Consider the following 15,713-nt stretch of genomic DNA (forward strand, 5'->3'; position numbering starts at 1 on the left):
AGCGTATGGAAAATTAAGAGTATAGTACCAGAAATAAACAAGATAAGGTTGATTAAAAATTTCGGTAGGTAGTTTCCTATTGTGAACATTTGTGGAGAATGAGGAAAAATCAATACTAAGTTGCCTTGTACTAATAAAAATAAAAACAACAGGGGGTACTTTTGAAGTAGACAATATAGCCATAGCCATAATCAAGTGGTATCTTATTTCTAGAAAAAAAAAGTACTACAACCCTTGTTTTGCTGCCATCTTTCGAATTAGGGCAATATTTTTTATCACCGATGGTTTATCGTTCTGTTGCTAGATGTCGCTACTAAGCCTCCGTTTTATGTTCCAATTTATTAAAAATGCTTAGATCGACTAGGAAAATTGATTTAAAATATTTTAGTTATTATTTACAAGTTTTGTGAAAAACATCAACCTTTTGATATCGTACAGTGATTCTCATTCGATGTTCATTCAGCTCACTCAGGGGGTGGGAGTAAAAATTGATGACGTCAAACGAAATGTCATTTCCTTTGTGACGTCTTTCTAAGTTTTCAGGGTTTTTTCAGGAGTTTTGATTAGAAATCAATGAAACATGTTTGGTTTTATGTTTTCTTAATAAATTTTAACATAAGCAAAGCTTAAAATGGATACACCCGGTGAATACGAAGAAAATGAATTCCCTATCTGGCAAGAACCTCGGTGTGAGCCCTTGGGAGCGCCCAAGGAGACACTATGCGACGAAAACTCCCCCGAGCAGGCACAAGGCGACAGGCTACACGCTCTGGAAGAAGAACAAGAAATCTTATCCTCATCAGTGTTTTCCCTGACCTCACATTTAGCGCAAGTAGAGTTTCGTTTACGACAAATTTTGAAAGCCCCGCCGGAAGAGAAAGATGAAATGCTCAAAGCTCTCGAAGAGTTCACATCACGCGGAGTCCCTGATTCACGAGCTGCTCCTCAAGGCAGCTCGGGGGACGCATCATGTGGTGAATGTGTTGAACTTGAAAGGAAAATAACGCGACAGCGCACGAAACAGGCACACTTCATCGATAGGCTTAAAACACAACTGAAAGAACTAGAACGTTTTGCAGCTGACCCTGGCATGCCAACCGACAGTAGACATAGGTCATTGATTGACCATTTACGAACTGAAATAGACCAAAGCCTTGAAGAAGGGTGTCATCAACCGCTTACTGCAGAGGAACTCAGGCATCAAATCAACTGTGCAGTCCGCCAGTATGCAGACAGACAGCTATCCAAAGATGAAATAATCAGTAAACTACAAGCACACATAGAAGACATGCAGAAATTCATAAAACTAATGAAAAATGAAGAACTTAAAAGCTCTAAACTGGCACCAGAAACAAAAAAAGTTGGAAAATCAGAAAACTTTGAGAAAAACTTCAACAAAAGTAAAAACAATGATGATTTGAGAGCTGAAACGATTAATTTGATGAGGAAAGCTTCCACTTTAATTCAGATTTTTACTGTGTCACAGTTTGGTTGCTCTCCCAACACTAATAGAAGGTATGATGGGAAATCATCAACTACAGTTAGCCATTGGGGTAATTTACGAGCCCGGCTGGAGATGTCTGTAGATGGGGTTCTCCATTTAGTGTCAAGAGATAGACCATCTCACACCATGATTGACAACTATGACAGTGAATCTGAAGAAGGTGGCATTGTCATCAACGATGCTCCTCTTACAACAGCTGTTCGCAGACATTTAGCTATTAATTTACGTGATTTATTGCACCATGGACTCACTGGGCCCGAATCTAGCTCCCTTGTTCCTATAATTGGGTGCTTTCCAGTACGCAGATCTTCCACCTCCAGAGCTACACACGTCTGGGAACTAATCCTCCGCTATTATGATCTGAATGATGGTGACAGGTTTAATTCTACTCCTGCCAGAAAATTAAGTCAAAGCTTCAATTTGGATATTGTTGGAGGGACAGCTATAACTAATAAGCAAAGTTTGTTGAGTGCTATTGGCAGCATAGTTGCCTCTCACACACCATACAAAAGGAGTTATGATGCTCATTTCAAAGCCTTCGTTTGTGCCGCATTAAACGCTCACAAACTTGTTATCTGGTTAAATATCATTTTGAAAAGCCGGTCATTGATTGATGCATACTATTCATCTACTAGCTATGTTGTCAACACTGGTTTCCAAGATGCCTTGCAAAGTTTAGACCGCTTAACTCCTTACAATTTTGAATTGCCTGTCGACCTTGCTGTCAAACAGTTTCAGAATATCAAAGATGTATTTATGTAATTAAGTAATTTTTTAAGAGTACAATTTTTATACATAATGTTCACTGTTTTTGAATGTGACAAGAGGCTATGACAATTGTGAGTGGAAATTATTTTTCTTGGATTTGTATAACGCTACAAGTTAAAAATACAGGGGAATCTATGGCTAGTTGTTGGTGTAAAAGTAGCATCTTGTCACATAAATGAAAGCAGGCTTATGATGCCTTCCACAATATCAAACCATGCTAAATGCATTTACTGTAGTTTAGCTAGTCTATGTATGATCTGAATAGTCATTAGTTTTATCTATTTAGTAACTATCTTTTAGTTACTTAAATTGAAAATTAATTTAGAATTGGTCTGCACACAAATTAGTCATGAATTGAGTTATTGTTAGAACCTGAAGACTATGTAAATTGAGAGCTCTCTAATGAGTAAAAAAATGTGTATTTGTTAATGCTAATTCCATGGTTATGGAGGACCATTTGCGAGTCTTTTAGCAGATAACTAAGGGTCAATTCCCACTGAAAGAGCAGCGGCCGGCAGCGGCCGTAATTGCAAGGGATTTTGAGCGTGAGCGCGGCGGGCCGCGCGGCGCCGCGCTGGGCCGCACCGCGCCGCGCTCTTACATTTTCCGCGCTCTTACGGCCGCTGCCGGCCGCTGCTCTTTCAGTGGGAATTGACCCTAAAGTGAACAATCTATGAATCTAACTCAGATCAAAGAAATTCTTTGATCTGAGGAATCTAATTTATAAAATCAGTATACATTCCAATCAGATCTCAAATAATGGAAATCAAATGTGATCAATTACCTAACTAAACCAAAGATGTAACTAGTATTATCTGTGTATATTAATCATTGTTGCTAATTATAATGTAGTTGAAGCATTCAATGGAGTTTTATTTCTTACTGTTGCTAATCCGGACACTATTCAGTACCGATGACACCCCCAGAAGATCTACCCTAGGGCCCCTAGGCTAGAGGTGTCACAGGAACAAAACCCGTCGCATGGTAGGTATGTATTTTGTATACATTTATATACGACGATCGTTCCAAGCTTCATAATCAGTTCAGTATTTTTTTGATTACCTATAAGCAATTTTCTTTTAGAAATCTTCCCAATTTCTTCCGAAACTTTGCCATGTAAGCAGTAATAATTTATTGTTCTGTACCTAGTGAAAAGGCTACCAGTGCTGCCCATAGACGCCGGGACAGCAATGACGGGAAATAAACGGAGACGTGTGAGATATGCAAGTGGGACTAAACTGAAAATGTGTTTTTATTCTTGAGGTGTCTAAGTAAATAATGCGGTGTCTCCTGAAGGGTTCATGTTCATTACCTGTTTAGTTGCCAAATATATTTGTTTCGTAAAAAACGCCAACAAGAAGTTATAGAAATAAAACATGTTGTTAACTGAACTTTTATATTTTGAATGGATTCAAAATCGAATTCATTTACTATTACAGTGACAAACAGTGGTAAACAATGTATAAATAGAACAATCCACGTGAACAAACACAGTAAAGATAATATACAAACAAGACGTTTCTAAACATTTTGCTTAGTATTCGATACATAAATGCAAATAATTTTGTTGTACTTTAATAAATAAAAAAAACGTTTATGTTGAAACCAGATTTTGTACGTATCTTTTGGCACTACAATTGCTAAAACTTAAACAAGTTTACAAATAATTTTGTAGTCGTAGCAAATAATTCCTCTATTCCCTCTATCTGATATAACTGCGATCGTCATGTAATTAGTCACATCTGTCAGAATAGTCCACGGCGCACGAATCTTCACACACTTGCGTGACAAATCGTCCTAATCTGTCTCGGATAAGTGTGCGCGGTCTCTAGAATTCAATTCCTTCGCCGCTGTTGAGTCTGACCTGTCTGCATTCACCATAAAACATGTCTAGTTTTACGGTATAATACTGCAATACATATGCATTTGGCATAACTATCAGCGCCCAATTTTAGGGATGCCATTTATTTCAATAGCAAGGTAATCTTAATTTTGGACATTTTCAGCATTGCCATTCAGTATCGAGCTAAGCGCAGTTAATTTGCTTGCCCAAACTGGCTAGCGGCGGGTTTCAATAACTTATCTGTTGATTTGCTTAGAATAGAGATTTCCTTGTACAGAGGTTTACGTCAAAATTAATCTCTAATAAGCAAATTGTTATTCAAACCCATAGTTAAAACTGCAACTGCTAAACTGAAATATAATTAAATGCTGCAATTCCTGTCAAAATTGCTAAGACATGGCTTCCGAATTACGCCAAATGACAAATAACCAATAACGATAATACTTAAGTGACGTAAAAAGTGCGATAAAGGGAACTGGAACGAGAAGTTAGAATTTTTAAATTCTACTTTTCTTTCTCTAATAGTCTAATTACAACACAAAAATTTTTTTCGCTGTTTCCGTGTCGTTAGCGGGGCCTTTTACTTGGGTCCCAGCATGTTTTCTGGCTTCACCCATTGGTCGAACTGTTCGGCGGTGAGGATGCCAAGCTTGATAGCTGTCTCCTTGAGGGTACCTCCCTCTTTGTGGGCTGTCTTTGCGATTTGGGCGGCCTGAAATGGGATAATATACAATGTAAAGTCTGGTAGTTTACGGATTCTTTAAATACACATAGCTTCGATTCAAGGTATAATACATATACGTTTGCACACCTAATCCATTTACCAGCTTTGATGAAAATTGGCATAGTAATATGTATTTTTTGTTTCTGACAGAAAGTGTCTGCCAAGAAAAAAGATATTCACGTCCAAGTCCACGCTAATGTTCGCAGACATTTTAGTAATATTCGCACACAATTTGCATTTCAAAAGTTATCTATCGATATCAGCAGTAAGGAGATCTTTGTTGTTAATAGGTACAGAATGTGTACATTGAGTAATTAAATATTTATTCACCTTATCGTAACCGATATGTGGGTTGAGCGCTGTGACCAACATGAGCGATTCGCGCATAATCTTCTGGATCTGCGCCGTGTTCGCCTTGATGCCGACAGCACAGTTCTTGTTGAACGCCAAGCAACCATCACCTGCAAGTAGTTATTGTATAAAATATAAAGGAAAAGATAAGACTATGATATTGTTGACAAAAGGATAGCTATCATAATGCTACCTTTTCTGGCACAGGTAATCTACACTCTTTTAGAAACGTTATCTGTTTTAGATATTCACAAAAGCAGCCCAGGAGTCTGAAAGTTGTCGGTGTTACACCCCCATGCCTGGGAGGGCACGTAAAGCCCTAAAGATCCCCGAATGCTACTCCATAGAAGTTGTTAGAATCCCACACCAGAGGCCGCACGGCGGGCTTAAAAACTCTACGCTAGGACTTGTCAGGTGATTAAAACCTGCATTTCAGACTTGCATTGCATGCAGAAGAAGACTTATTTTTAAAGAATGCTTTCTGATTCTTACCCAGCAATGTGATGGACCGTAGCACGTTAGCGACCATCATGGTCTTGAACACATTGAGTTCGAAGTGTCCGTTGCTGCCTCCGACCGTGACGGCCACGTGGTTGCCCATCACCTGCGCCGCGATCATCGTCAGCGCCTCGCACTGGGTCGGGTTCACCTTGCCTGAAAAAATTTTTTGCCAATATTCCATATTATAATAATATATGTATATGGAGTCGTGTAAGAGGAGGCCTGTGCCCAGCAGTCGGACGATAAAATAGGTGAGACAGACAACTGACATTATAATTTCAATACCACAAGAAATAGTAAGTAGTCTTTACAATGCACAGATACGCATACGCAAATATATTTATACAGAAAATATCTTTAGGCTGCTGATAATAATTGGTGACCGAATTTCGGACGTGACAAAATGTCACGGGCAGTTTTATGATGGGGACAGAGGTCTCATAGTGGGAGAGCTGTTTGAATAAGACTAATAGAACTCACCAGGCATAATAGATGATCCAGGCTCATTCTCCGGTAGCATCAGTTCGCCCAAACCGCACCTAGGTCCAGAAGCCAACATACGGATGTCGTTGATAACTTTCATTAGAGAACAGGCAACTGTGTTCAAAGCTCCAGAGACTTCCACCATTGAATCGTGGCTGGCTAACGCCTCGAACTTGTTTGGTGCCGTCTCAAAGGGGATTCCTGAAAAAGTAAGAAGCGTTAATAACACTTACAAACTTAATTAGCTGCTTCTTCTGGCTTTAGTAAGGACATTGTAATACAGAATATAGTGATTTTTGTGAATGTAATTTAAAACAATATAGCATTGTACAGTTGTAATTTAATTAAAATTAAATTGTCATAGTCAGCAGTGTTGCCCCGCCATAACTCTAGGAAGTCGTGAAAAGGGGGGCATTTTGGGGTGATGTTCTTTTGTAAATTTGACCTTAAAAAGTGCTGATAATCAGCCAATTTTGAATAAATGACTTTACTTTATTACAAAATAATTTTTTTGATTATATTTTTTTTTTAATTTTACCTGTAAGAGAAGCAATTTCGGCGGCGCATTTCTCGGCGAATCCGATCCTTGTGTTGAGCCCCGTGCCGACGGCCGTGCCGCCGAGTGCCAGGTAGTGCAGGCGCGGCAGCGTGCTGCACACGCGCTCGATGCCGAACGTCAGCTGCGTCGCGTAGCCGCTGAACTCCTGGCCGAGGGTCAGGGGCACGGCGTCCATCAAGTGAGTCCTGACGGACATTAGTATAGGACGTTACAAAAACACTTCCTTATAAACAGCACATCCTACTAAATAATGGCGTCCTAGACCTATTTCGACCACGGCGGCTGTTCTCATATAAGGAGATCAGCCACATAGTGCACGAGCATTTAGGCAGACAAGTGCACTCGCTATTCCTTCAGTCTCTGCGCCCGATGGGACGGCAATCCAACACCACCGGAGAGAGATCAGGCGCAGGACTGACATTAACGTACTCTCCGATGCACGGGTGTAGGTATCAACTTCCAGGCTCCGGGCTGCTAAAAGTTTAGAAAACCCACAAAGCGATTTCGGCCCGAGCCGGGAATCGAACCCGAACCGAGCTTAGCAGCCGACTTGCGACAGCTAGATCAATGAAGCAGTCAGATCCTATTATACCCTATTCACCAACCCGTGAGCTAAAATTTAAACAAAGAATGACACTTTCAAGATGGCGGGTTTAACCCAACCGATAACAAAACGTCAACTTCAGCTTTTTTATATCAGAAAAACATATAGGCTACATTTTTCTGGGTGTCAACCTATTTACAAAACAATCATTTTTTTTTAATAAATCGAAGTTCCCAAACCTTCCGATCTTGATGATCTTGTCGAACTCCTTGGCCTTGGCCTCCATGGTATCCCTGAGCTCCACAAGGCCTGGCATGAGCCTGTCCCTAAGTTCCATGGCCACAGCAATGTGCATAGCCGTGGGGTAGGTATCGTTGGAGCTCTGGGACTTGTTCACGTGGTCATTGGGATGCACGGGGGTCTTGCTGCCCAACTTGCCTCCCAAGATCTGAATCGCTCGGTTGGCAATTACCTGGGGATGAAGAAAGTAATGCTTGTACATTTATATCCTTGTATCAGTTATTTGCATTCCACAAGTTTTTTGAATAGGTGGTTTAAATTGTGCTGTTTGAGCTGTTTTTAAAATATCTTCAAGATAGGAAAAATGTAATTTTACCTCATTAGTGTTCATGTTGGACTGGGTTCCGGACCCAGTTTGCCAGATGACGAGAGGGAAGTGACCCTCTTTGTACAGCTTGCCGCTAATGACGTCATCACAAGCCTGCATGATAGCACCAGCTGTAGGGAACAAAACATTTTTTTAATAATATTTCCTAAAGTGAGATATCCGAAACAGTAACTACTATTGTAGCCGTCCTTACCAATCTTCTTGTCAAGGCCAAACTCCGTGTTGACCTTAGCAGCAGCCTTTTTCAGAATACCAAAGGCAATAATAACAGGGTACTGTAAAAAAAATAATAAACAGATTAAAGATAATCACTCAACAGCAAAGTGAACTTTATTAAAGACAAAATTCTATAATGGGATTTAAAATATTGTTATGTTTTGCATTAGGCGTCGTCCTAATTGGCAGCGATCGCGCGATGGCGCGATGCGTTTTTCATCTCACGATCTCACTTGCGAGGTTCCGAGGTTCAAATAGGACACTCTGATGAAATCTGTATGTTTGAACTCATCGCATGACGAGAACGTATCGTGTCATCGTACGATCGCTGTCAATTGGGACGACGTCTTAGATGAAAAACGCATCGCGCCATCGCGCGATCGCTGCCAATTAGGACGACGCCTTAAACACGTAGTTAGTTACAAGTGAAGCTAATATAAGCATGAAGCAGATATAAGCATGAGCAGCAAAGAAGATCGTTTCATTTAAATTGTAACAACTTTCGAAGTAAAAAATAAAAACTATTACTGCAAATGATAAGACACACCCCATATTGAATGTTAACACAGGTAAGACTTCAAAAAACCCCCCAACCAAATTACACCAGTGATGAATCAAGTATATAGCAGATTTTGCAACTCACCGGCATTCGCTCCTCAATACCACCAATAGGGAAGTTCATGACGGACCTGACCGTCTGGGAGCCGTACAGTTTGTCATCGGGCACATCCAGCTCGCCCATAGTGTCGCGCTCCTTTCGCTGTAACAACAGGGAAAATATTATAATACTATGTCCGAATCACCATCAACATTATCTCAGCCATAGGATGTCCACTGCTGAACATAGGCCCTGTAGCAATTCATGTAGCAATGGTTGACATAGAACTGTGTCCAGTAAGAACCAACATGGTATATTTGATTACTTGCGATTTGATACTATGTTTGATCACTTAAATGGAAATAATTCTTGTCTTTAAAAGATTACGTCCATACAATGAGCTATCCGTTATTGATTTCAGTAACTCAGCTAACGAACAGTTTCGAGTTATGCTTTGTTATAAAACTGTGCAAGGTTCACGTTACTAGGTTATTAGCCAGGAATATTCTTACTCCAACTCTGGCGGATTTTGAGATACCGTACATAGGCGAGGCTATGGATACTTGCCCGAATATGCACTTACCCAGCAATGCACCGTCCCAGAGCTGAGCCTTACCGCGAAGTAACCCGGTTTAAATTAATTGAAACGGCAATTACTCCTGATGAGCGAGCGTGCCTATTGGCTGTAGCTGGGGGTAAAGTCAGTCTATGCCTTCAGGCGCTGCAAGCAGTGCTAGAACCAAACGGCTTGGCACGCGACGACGGTAAGAGACCAGACGACATGACGTTATTCCCTTGGAAGATGGGTAGGCCCGTAGTGACGTGACCTGCTTAAAGATACTCTTGCGCCCATTCCAACTTGCAAGCTCAACAGGCTGTGCTGTGCTACGCAGCTGTAAGGTGTTACAGAAATTGGTAGTTATTGGGAAGGTTGACTTACCGTACCGGTACCTCCGGTAGGCGAACCGGTTTTCCCCTGTGCCGCTAAACATATTGGGCACGCCATTTTATATCATCAATTTAAACAATAATCTTCTATTAAATAAGTTAGAAAATAATTTAATTGTAATAATTTAATTCAAACGATAATTCTTCTTCAATAATCAATAACACAAATTATTCATGGACAGTTAATTTACACAACAAATTTTGTTTATTCAACAATTTATTTACTCAATAATTTTGTATTCTATAATTTATTCACACAATAATTTTGTAATAAATAATCTATTTCAATTTATTATAATTACACGAAAATTTTCATCATTGAAATTGACACAGGAATTATTTTAAGTCACACTGACTGCTGTTGCAATGTTTTGTTTTATTCTTATGTCATTTTTGAAATTTGAATGTGACCTGCCAGTCACAATCTTAAACTTTGTGAAGGTTGGTAGAAGTTTAGGGCGCGCGTTCATGGGTCAGATTTTAAATGTCAAAAATACGAACAAGTTTAGGTCTCATGCCCAAGCAAAGAGCAGCGTAGTGAAGCCATTAATAGCAGATAAACAAGCAAAAATTACAAGAACAATTGCAGAAACATTATAGCCCCGTGGTATTCATGGTAGACATTTGTTGAGCAACAAAGTTATATTGCTGGAAACTAGTGGAAACACTTGTGTTACAGAGTAGACAACAAGTAGCAACAGAGTAGCATTTTAAACAAATGTTTAAAAGCGGCTTTAATAAACTCATTTACTACACCGCTGCAGAAGCATTATGTTGCAGTCTTATTTTCTTTTGACCAGAAACCTTTTGTAGCAGTTCACAAACTATGCTTAACAGTTTATTTTTTATGGCTATGTCTTATTCAGGTATGAGAAGAAATTCCCCAAGAAAGCGGGTAAAGCCGCAGGAAACAGCTACTGAATGGACGATAATACATATCTTTCTTTACCTGTTCATTTATATTTTATGTTTTGTTTGTAAATGGAACAGAAAACTTTGAACACATAGGTTTTAAGGTCTAGTAATGAAGCAGGATTTTTTGGTCTTTAGGTACATTTATGAACGCATTTGAAGTTAGTAATGCAGAAGATTTCAGTATATAGTAAGGCAGATGATGATGAGTATCTATAAGCTTTTTCTAGATATTGATACTTTAATTCTTAGCTTATTAAATTGTATGCTTGTAGACATCAAATTGTTTTGCCAGTGTTGCAGATGGTTTTTATTTATAGTTGCAGAAAATGCATGTTTATTAAATATTTTTGATAAAAAAAAATGTGTTGTCCAAAAATATTAGAGTTCTATTACTTACCAAATTAAAATATTGGTTTGCTGTAGCAATATTGTAAACAGAACCTCATTCAAGAAAAACAAAGAAAATAAATAAATTTCAGTTGAATGAAGCTTTTTATTGTTTGAAAGGTTCTCCTTGCCAATATTCATAACAATGAATTAACAATTTTTTTTTATTTATTATGACCAGACCAGGCCATGCCTATTTTAATTTATTATAACAAAAACATTTGGTGTGCCTGATGAGTTACTGAACCATATTGGTGTGGTCATTGTAGACACTATAAGAAAAACAACTTCCCAATACTTATACAAATAACTTTTAGACAGACGGTAGTCAAACACATGCCTACGTCATCATGTTCATCTTAGACAATAGTTGTCCTCTGCTGAATGTAGGCATGAAACAGCAAACTGGGTCCATCCAGAACGGGTAGCGTTCACCGTGCTTAAGCGATATAAAAACAAATACAAAAGGTAGTCTTTAGCATAAAACTTACCATCATCTTACCATAAGTAAACAATTTCAGGCTTATCAGCCATAACAGTTTCTATGGAAGTAGCCCCAAATGATAAGGTGAAAAATATTATTGTTTGGCATTTGCTAAACTAACCTCAGGGTACTTTTAGAAATATTGAAGGAACTTTGATAAGTTGCTTATATATTTCAGAGTGTAGTCATTTAGTAAGTAGGTATACTATGAAAGTAAGCAGGAGCCAAAGCAAACATTCCAGGTACACAGAAGTAGGAACTTCAATAGGTATTGGGCTGTGCACGAAATAAATGAAGGGCTCGACTTTGTTCCTACATCGAAGCAAGATATTTAACTGTTCATCATAAAACACTTTTACCAGTGCCCACAGCATCCTACTTTTCGAAAAAATACATACATTCTGGTTACGCAACTCACCGCTATGACACTTGAAGTCGAAAAACTCGACTTCTGGATCGTCTTGACGATGCATCTTAAATTTCTTGAAGAGTTGAACAGAGCAGAAGTGGTTATTTTAAAACAGCTAGCCATAATTTTGAGAAAAAAAAACCTTTTGGCCCGATTTTCTGAAAAGGAGAAATTGATGTTTCAAAATGATTCAAAAGTGTTCGACACCGAATAAAAATTATTTCTGAAATGTCGCAGACTAAAAAGAAGAAAGTTTGAGTAGTCTATGATCTGGGTAATGGCCAGGATGAAGGAAGCTATAAATTATTATCATGGAATGAAATCACTGAAATAAATACAATTCAAAATAATCTAGCCTTTGTAATATTTATCTGATAATATTATATAAATGTGAAGAGTTCGTTTGTTTGCCAGAACGCAATAATATTAAGAACTGTCGCGATTTGAGAAATTATTTTAGGGTAATAAAGCACATCTATCGATGAAAGTTACAGGCTTATTTTTATCCAGGAACATGAAGTAGTTCCCACAGGATGCAGGTGGAACCGTTGGCATAAGCCAGAAATCAATGAAGGAGTTGTATAGCACTCCCACGATCTAGTAAATACCAATGAAGAATGTAAAGCACTCCCGAGACGGTCAATTAAATTGCGCAATATTATGTCATGTACAAAATTGATCGTATAGAGTTAATATCAAATATTAACAATCCAAAATATTGACTTAGGTAAATTAGAGAGAAGAAATTTTGCGTTAGAGAAGATTTACCATAAATTAATTACAAGTTGAGGCATTTTTTTGAATCCTATAGCCAAGTCCTATACCTATGACACAATATCATTATATTGTATATATGTAAAAAACTATACAGAAACAAATTACAAAAATGTTCATGTTATAATAACGATTATAATCATTTCCCAATCTTTAATATCAAGTCGACCTATGTAGTTCTTTTATACACGTTTTTATTCAATTTAGTTTAAAGTATGGATATGTGTACTGAAAAAACTAATAACTTTTTTTTTAATTTTAATAGTTTAATGTATTTAATTGTGTCTGTATATGTGTAGTTTCTTTTGGCATTTAATTATTTAATTGCTTTTTACATAACACTCATTAGGTATTACGCTACATCCATCCATCACAGCCCCTAGGTTGTCCGTCTTCGGACGTAGGCCTCCTCGAAATCTTTCCATTTCTGCCTACTTCTTGCCACTTTCATCCAATTTGGTCCGGCTATTTTGGATATGTCATCGACCCATCTCATAGGGGGACGTCCTCTGCCGCGACGATTCTCCATATCCATTACGCTACATAGTCAACCTAAATTAGCACAATATGTTTTATTGCGCAATTTAATCGATCGTTTGTTTAGAGAGTGTCTTAAGCATTCCTAATGAACAAGATCATAAAATTAAACAAGATAGCTAATTACTTAATGTGTTTACTATTTATTTACGCAAATCCATCCCATTAATCTTGACTTTGACTTGAGTTACGTGTAGTTGATAAATTAATTATCCGAAGCTATATCAGGGCCAATTTATAAATTGAATTCTTGGCTTACTGTGTCTACTCAAAATCGCATTGTAGAATATTTTATGTTATTTGGTGGCGTCCATTTTTATCATATTCTTTGTTACATATTTTTTACTATTTATTTATACTGTGTGTACAAAAATGGGTCATTGTCTGACTTAATGCCGCAAGGCATTTTCTACCAGTTGACCATCGGACTAAAGGGAGATCTATAATAATTGGGTACAGAAAAGCAAATTAACAAAAAAAAAAATGCAAGAAAAGAAATCATAATGTATGAATAAAAAAATCTAATACAATAAGTACATAAATAATCAATATACAGCCAGATAAATAATATAATAAATATATATTAAATATTACATTGCAACACATATTGTGATTTGATCATTATGTCTCCGAGTTATAGAGTTGCGTTGAAAATAGTTTGTATTTGTTTAATTTGGAACGCATCCAAAGACGACAGCGCCTCTAGCGGCAAAAACGATGACCAAAAACATCCCGATCGGCTATGTTCGGATTTTATCGGGTCAGAGTCACGCCTAGACTCGTTCGAAAAGCGAAACCAAAATCATTCCACGGCGATGTACGAAGACTGATGCTCTTGTCGTGGACTCCCTGAGCAAACGTGCTATTTTACTCATTGTAACGGGCTTTAATATCCGACAGAGGTATTTTTATAAGTATAATGTTGTGATTTAAACCGTCGCTTGTGGTGTTAAGTGTTCCTTACGTTTAAGTGAAAAAATATACAAAGAATATTGTGTGTGGTGCAATAGTGCTCAAGGCAGTTCCCTTATCCTGGATTCTAAAGGATTGTTGTTTCACCAGTGAAGAGATAATCTGTAAAAAGGTAAGTTTTATTTAATCGTAGCGGATTATTCGTGAAGAAAGAACGCGTGGCGTTTATTGGAATGGCTTCCGTTTATCGACTCGCGTGCGCGGTAATGGCTGACTTTCTTTTCTCCCGCAGACAGAAGGGATTTCGTTGATAGATATTGATGGAAATATACGTTTTTAGGGTATTAAAGTCGTCTTTTTTAACATTGATTTGTTTTTTTACGACATCTGCGCGTGTGGGTGGTAGATTACACCGAGTGGGTGGAGGCAGGGAATGTAATCAAAATGTTGCGGCACGGTCGGTAGGCCTGCTAGGTAGACCGGTCGCGCGGTTCTCGGTCGTGCACCGTAGATACTCATAGTGTTGTCTATTCGATAAGGCGAGTTCCGTTCCGATTTTAAACCCGACAAACGTTCATGTTGCCTATTGATATTTCAGTTCTTAAATATCGGATCCCGGTGGCGTCCCTGTAATCTGGTAGATAAATTTAGCTGTGCGTGAACATACTTATTTACATTCTAAAATAATAAACAGTGTGCTTCCTAAATTGTAATAATGAATGCGTTCGAACTTTGAACCCGATCTAAGTATGCTGAATTTTTATGACTCATTTCCGAGATTAAAATATTATCATGTTCAGTTCAGTGCTCGCTTTTTAGGTTAGCAGTCTCTTGTTCATTATGCTTGTCTATTGAGTACTATCTATGTAATCACGAAACATATCTTTAGAGAAGAATAAAATGTTCAGTCGATTCAATTAATTAAATGAAGACGAAAATCAATGAATCGATGGTATTGATTGACAAGCATACTAAAAGGTGGTAATCTGTTATCCTATACATATTTTTGTAGGCACGCAAAGATACCACAAGATAAGGTAGGTATTTGGATACCTATCTCAAAGTTTACATAATTCTATTTAGATAAGCTGCATTTGTCTCAGTAAGTTGACCAGATTTATAGTGGCCGACTGATACGACAATAAACATTTTCACTTCAATGTAGCTTGGAGCCCAATAATTTATGAAAGAAAAATTTAATAATAAATAATGAAACATTGAGCTTCAGATTTTCGTATACGAAAATATTCCCTATTTACGTAATTCTTTATAAGGGATTACCACCAAGGGGTAGACCACTCTTCCAGTTGTCCAAAAACTCGAATATAGGTAAAAAAGTACAATAGACTGACAGGCAGGTAACAAAATGGACCCGTAATTAGGTTTCTACAATATGAACCTTTCGTTACACCAATGGTGGCTTTTGTTATAAAAAGAGAGCTCTGCTGGACTGACTGACAAAAAGGTAAAATTGATAGTAGCATGTGATCTACGAAAAAAAATAAAATGTTGAAGTTTGGGAAATCCGAAAAATAATAGTTTAGGGTGCACCTTGGTCGTTTTTACTGTCGTATTTAAAAGGATCGCCATACCTATCTGTAAATCTTCGGCTTTAAAATAGGTAGCTC

The 15,713-nt window shown here is 38.0% G+C and overlaps 3 protein-coding genes across 7 annotated transcripts in view; 2 read left to right on the plus strand and 1 right to left on the minus strand.

Annotated features, from left to right (window-relative positions):
- Window positions 1–484: 484 nt before the first annotated feature.
- On the plus strand, window positions 485–2,756 carry LOC110369839 (RUN domain-containing protein 1). Its single transcript, XM_021325411.3, has one exon. It carries the CDS (start codon window positions 632–634, stop codon window positions 2,264–2,266), a length of 1,635 nt encoding a protein of 544 aa, XP_021181086.2. The 5' UTR covers window positions 485–631; the 3' UTR covers window positions 2,267–2,756.
- Window positions 2,757–3,651: 895 nt separating this feature from the next.
- On the minus strand, window positions 3,652–12,105 carry LOC110369840 (fumarate hydratase, mitochondrial). Of its 2 annotated transcripts, none has more exons than XM_021325412.3 (10): window positions 11,872–12,105; window positions 8,765–8,881; window positions 8,099–8,180; window positions 7,894–8,015; window positions 7,517–7,749; window positions 6,713–6,918; window positions 6,172–6,375; window positions 5,683–5,844; window positions 5,170–5,300; window positions 3,652–4,827 (listed from the first exon to the last, which is right to left on the minus strand). In XM_021325412.3, exons 1-10 carry the CDS (start codon window positions 11,983–11,985, stop codon window positions 4,696–4,698), a joined length of 1,503 nt encoding a protein of 500 aa, XP_021181087.1. In that variant the 5' UTR covers window positions 11,986–12,105; the 3' UTR covers window positions 3,652–4,695. The 2 variants fall into 2 exon arrangements, with proteins under 2 accessions (XP_021181087.1, XP_021181088.1); XM_021325413.3 differs by lacking the exon at window positions 11,872–12,105 and adding an exon at window positions 9,660–9,764.
- A 1,811-nt stretch (window positions 12,106–13,916) lies between these two features.
- LOC110369850 (acyl-CoA:lysophosphatidylglycerol acyltransferase 1) overlaps window positions 13,917–15,713 on the plus strand; it is a 236,573-nt gene continuing 234,776 nt past the window's right edge. For 3 of the 4 annotated variants that reach the window (XM_021325427.3, XM_064038706.1, XM_064038705.1), the window contains exon 1: window positions 13,934–14,257. The gene's annotated coding sequence lies outside the window, so the exon portion shown is untranslated. Of the gene's footprint in view, window positions 14,258–15,713 lie in introns of all 4 variants that reach the window. The other variant, XM_064038707.1, reaches the window with a different exon arrangement.

This window comes from Helicoverpa armigera, chromosome 16, assembly GCF_030705265.1.
Source record: "Helicoverpa armigera isolate CAAS_96S chromosome 16, ASM3070526v1, whole genome shotgun sequence".
Classification (NCBI taxonomy): Eukaryota; Metazoa; Arthropoda; class Insecta; order Lepidoptera; family Noctuidae; genus Helicoverpa; species Helicoverpa armigera.

Excerpts from the sequence above, each read along its gene's own strand:
- LOC110369840 (XM_021325412.3), bottom strand. The coding sequence starts at position 11,985 with ATGGCTAGCTGTTTTAAAATAACCACTTCTGCTCTGTTCAACTCTTCA. Across the intron at positions 8,181-8,764 it reads GTATTGAGGAGCGAATGCCG|TACCCTGTTATTATTGCCTT; the intron begins GTGAGTTGCAAA and ends TTTTTTTTACAG. Across the intron at positions 4,828-5,169 it reads CACATATCGGTTACGATAAG|GCCGCCCAAATCGCAAAGAC; the intron begins GTGAATAAATAT and ends ATCCCATTTCAG.
- LOC110369839 (XM_021325411.3), top strand. The coding sequence starts at position 632 with ATGGATACACCCGGTGAATACGAAGAAAATGAATTCCCTATCTGGCAA.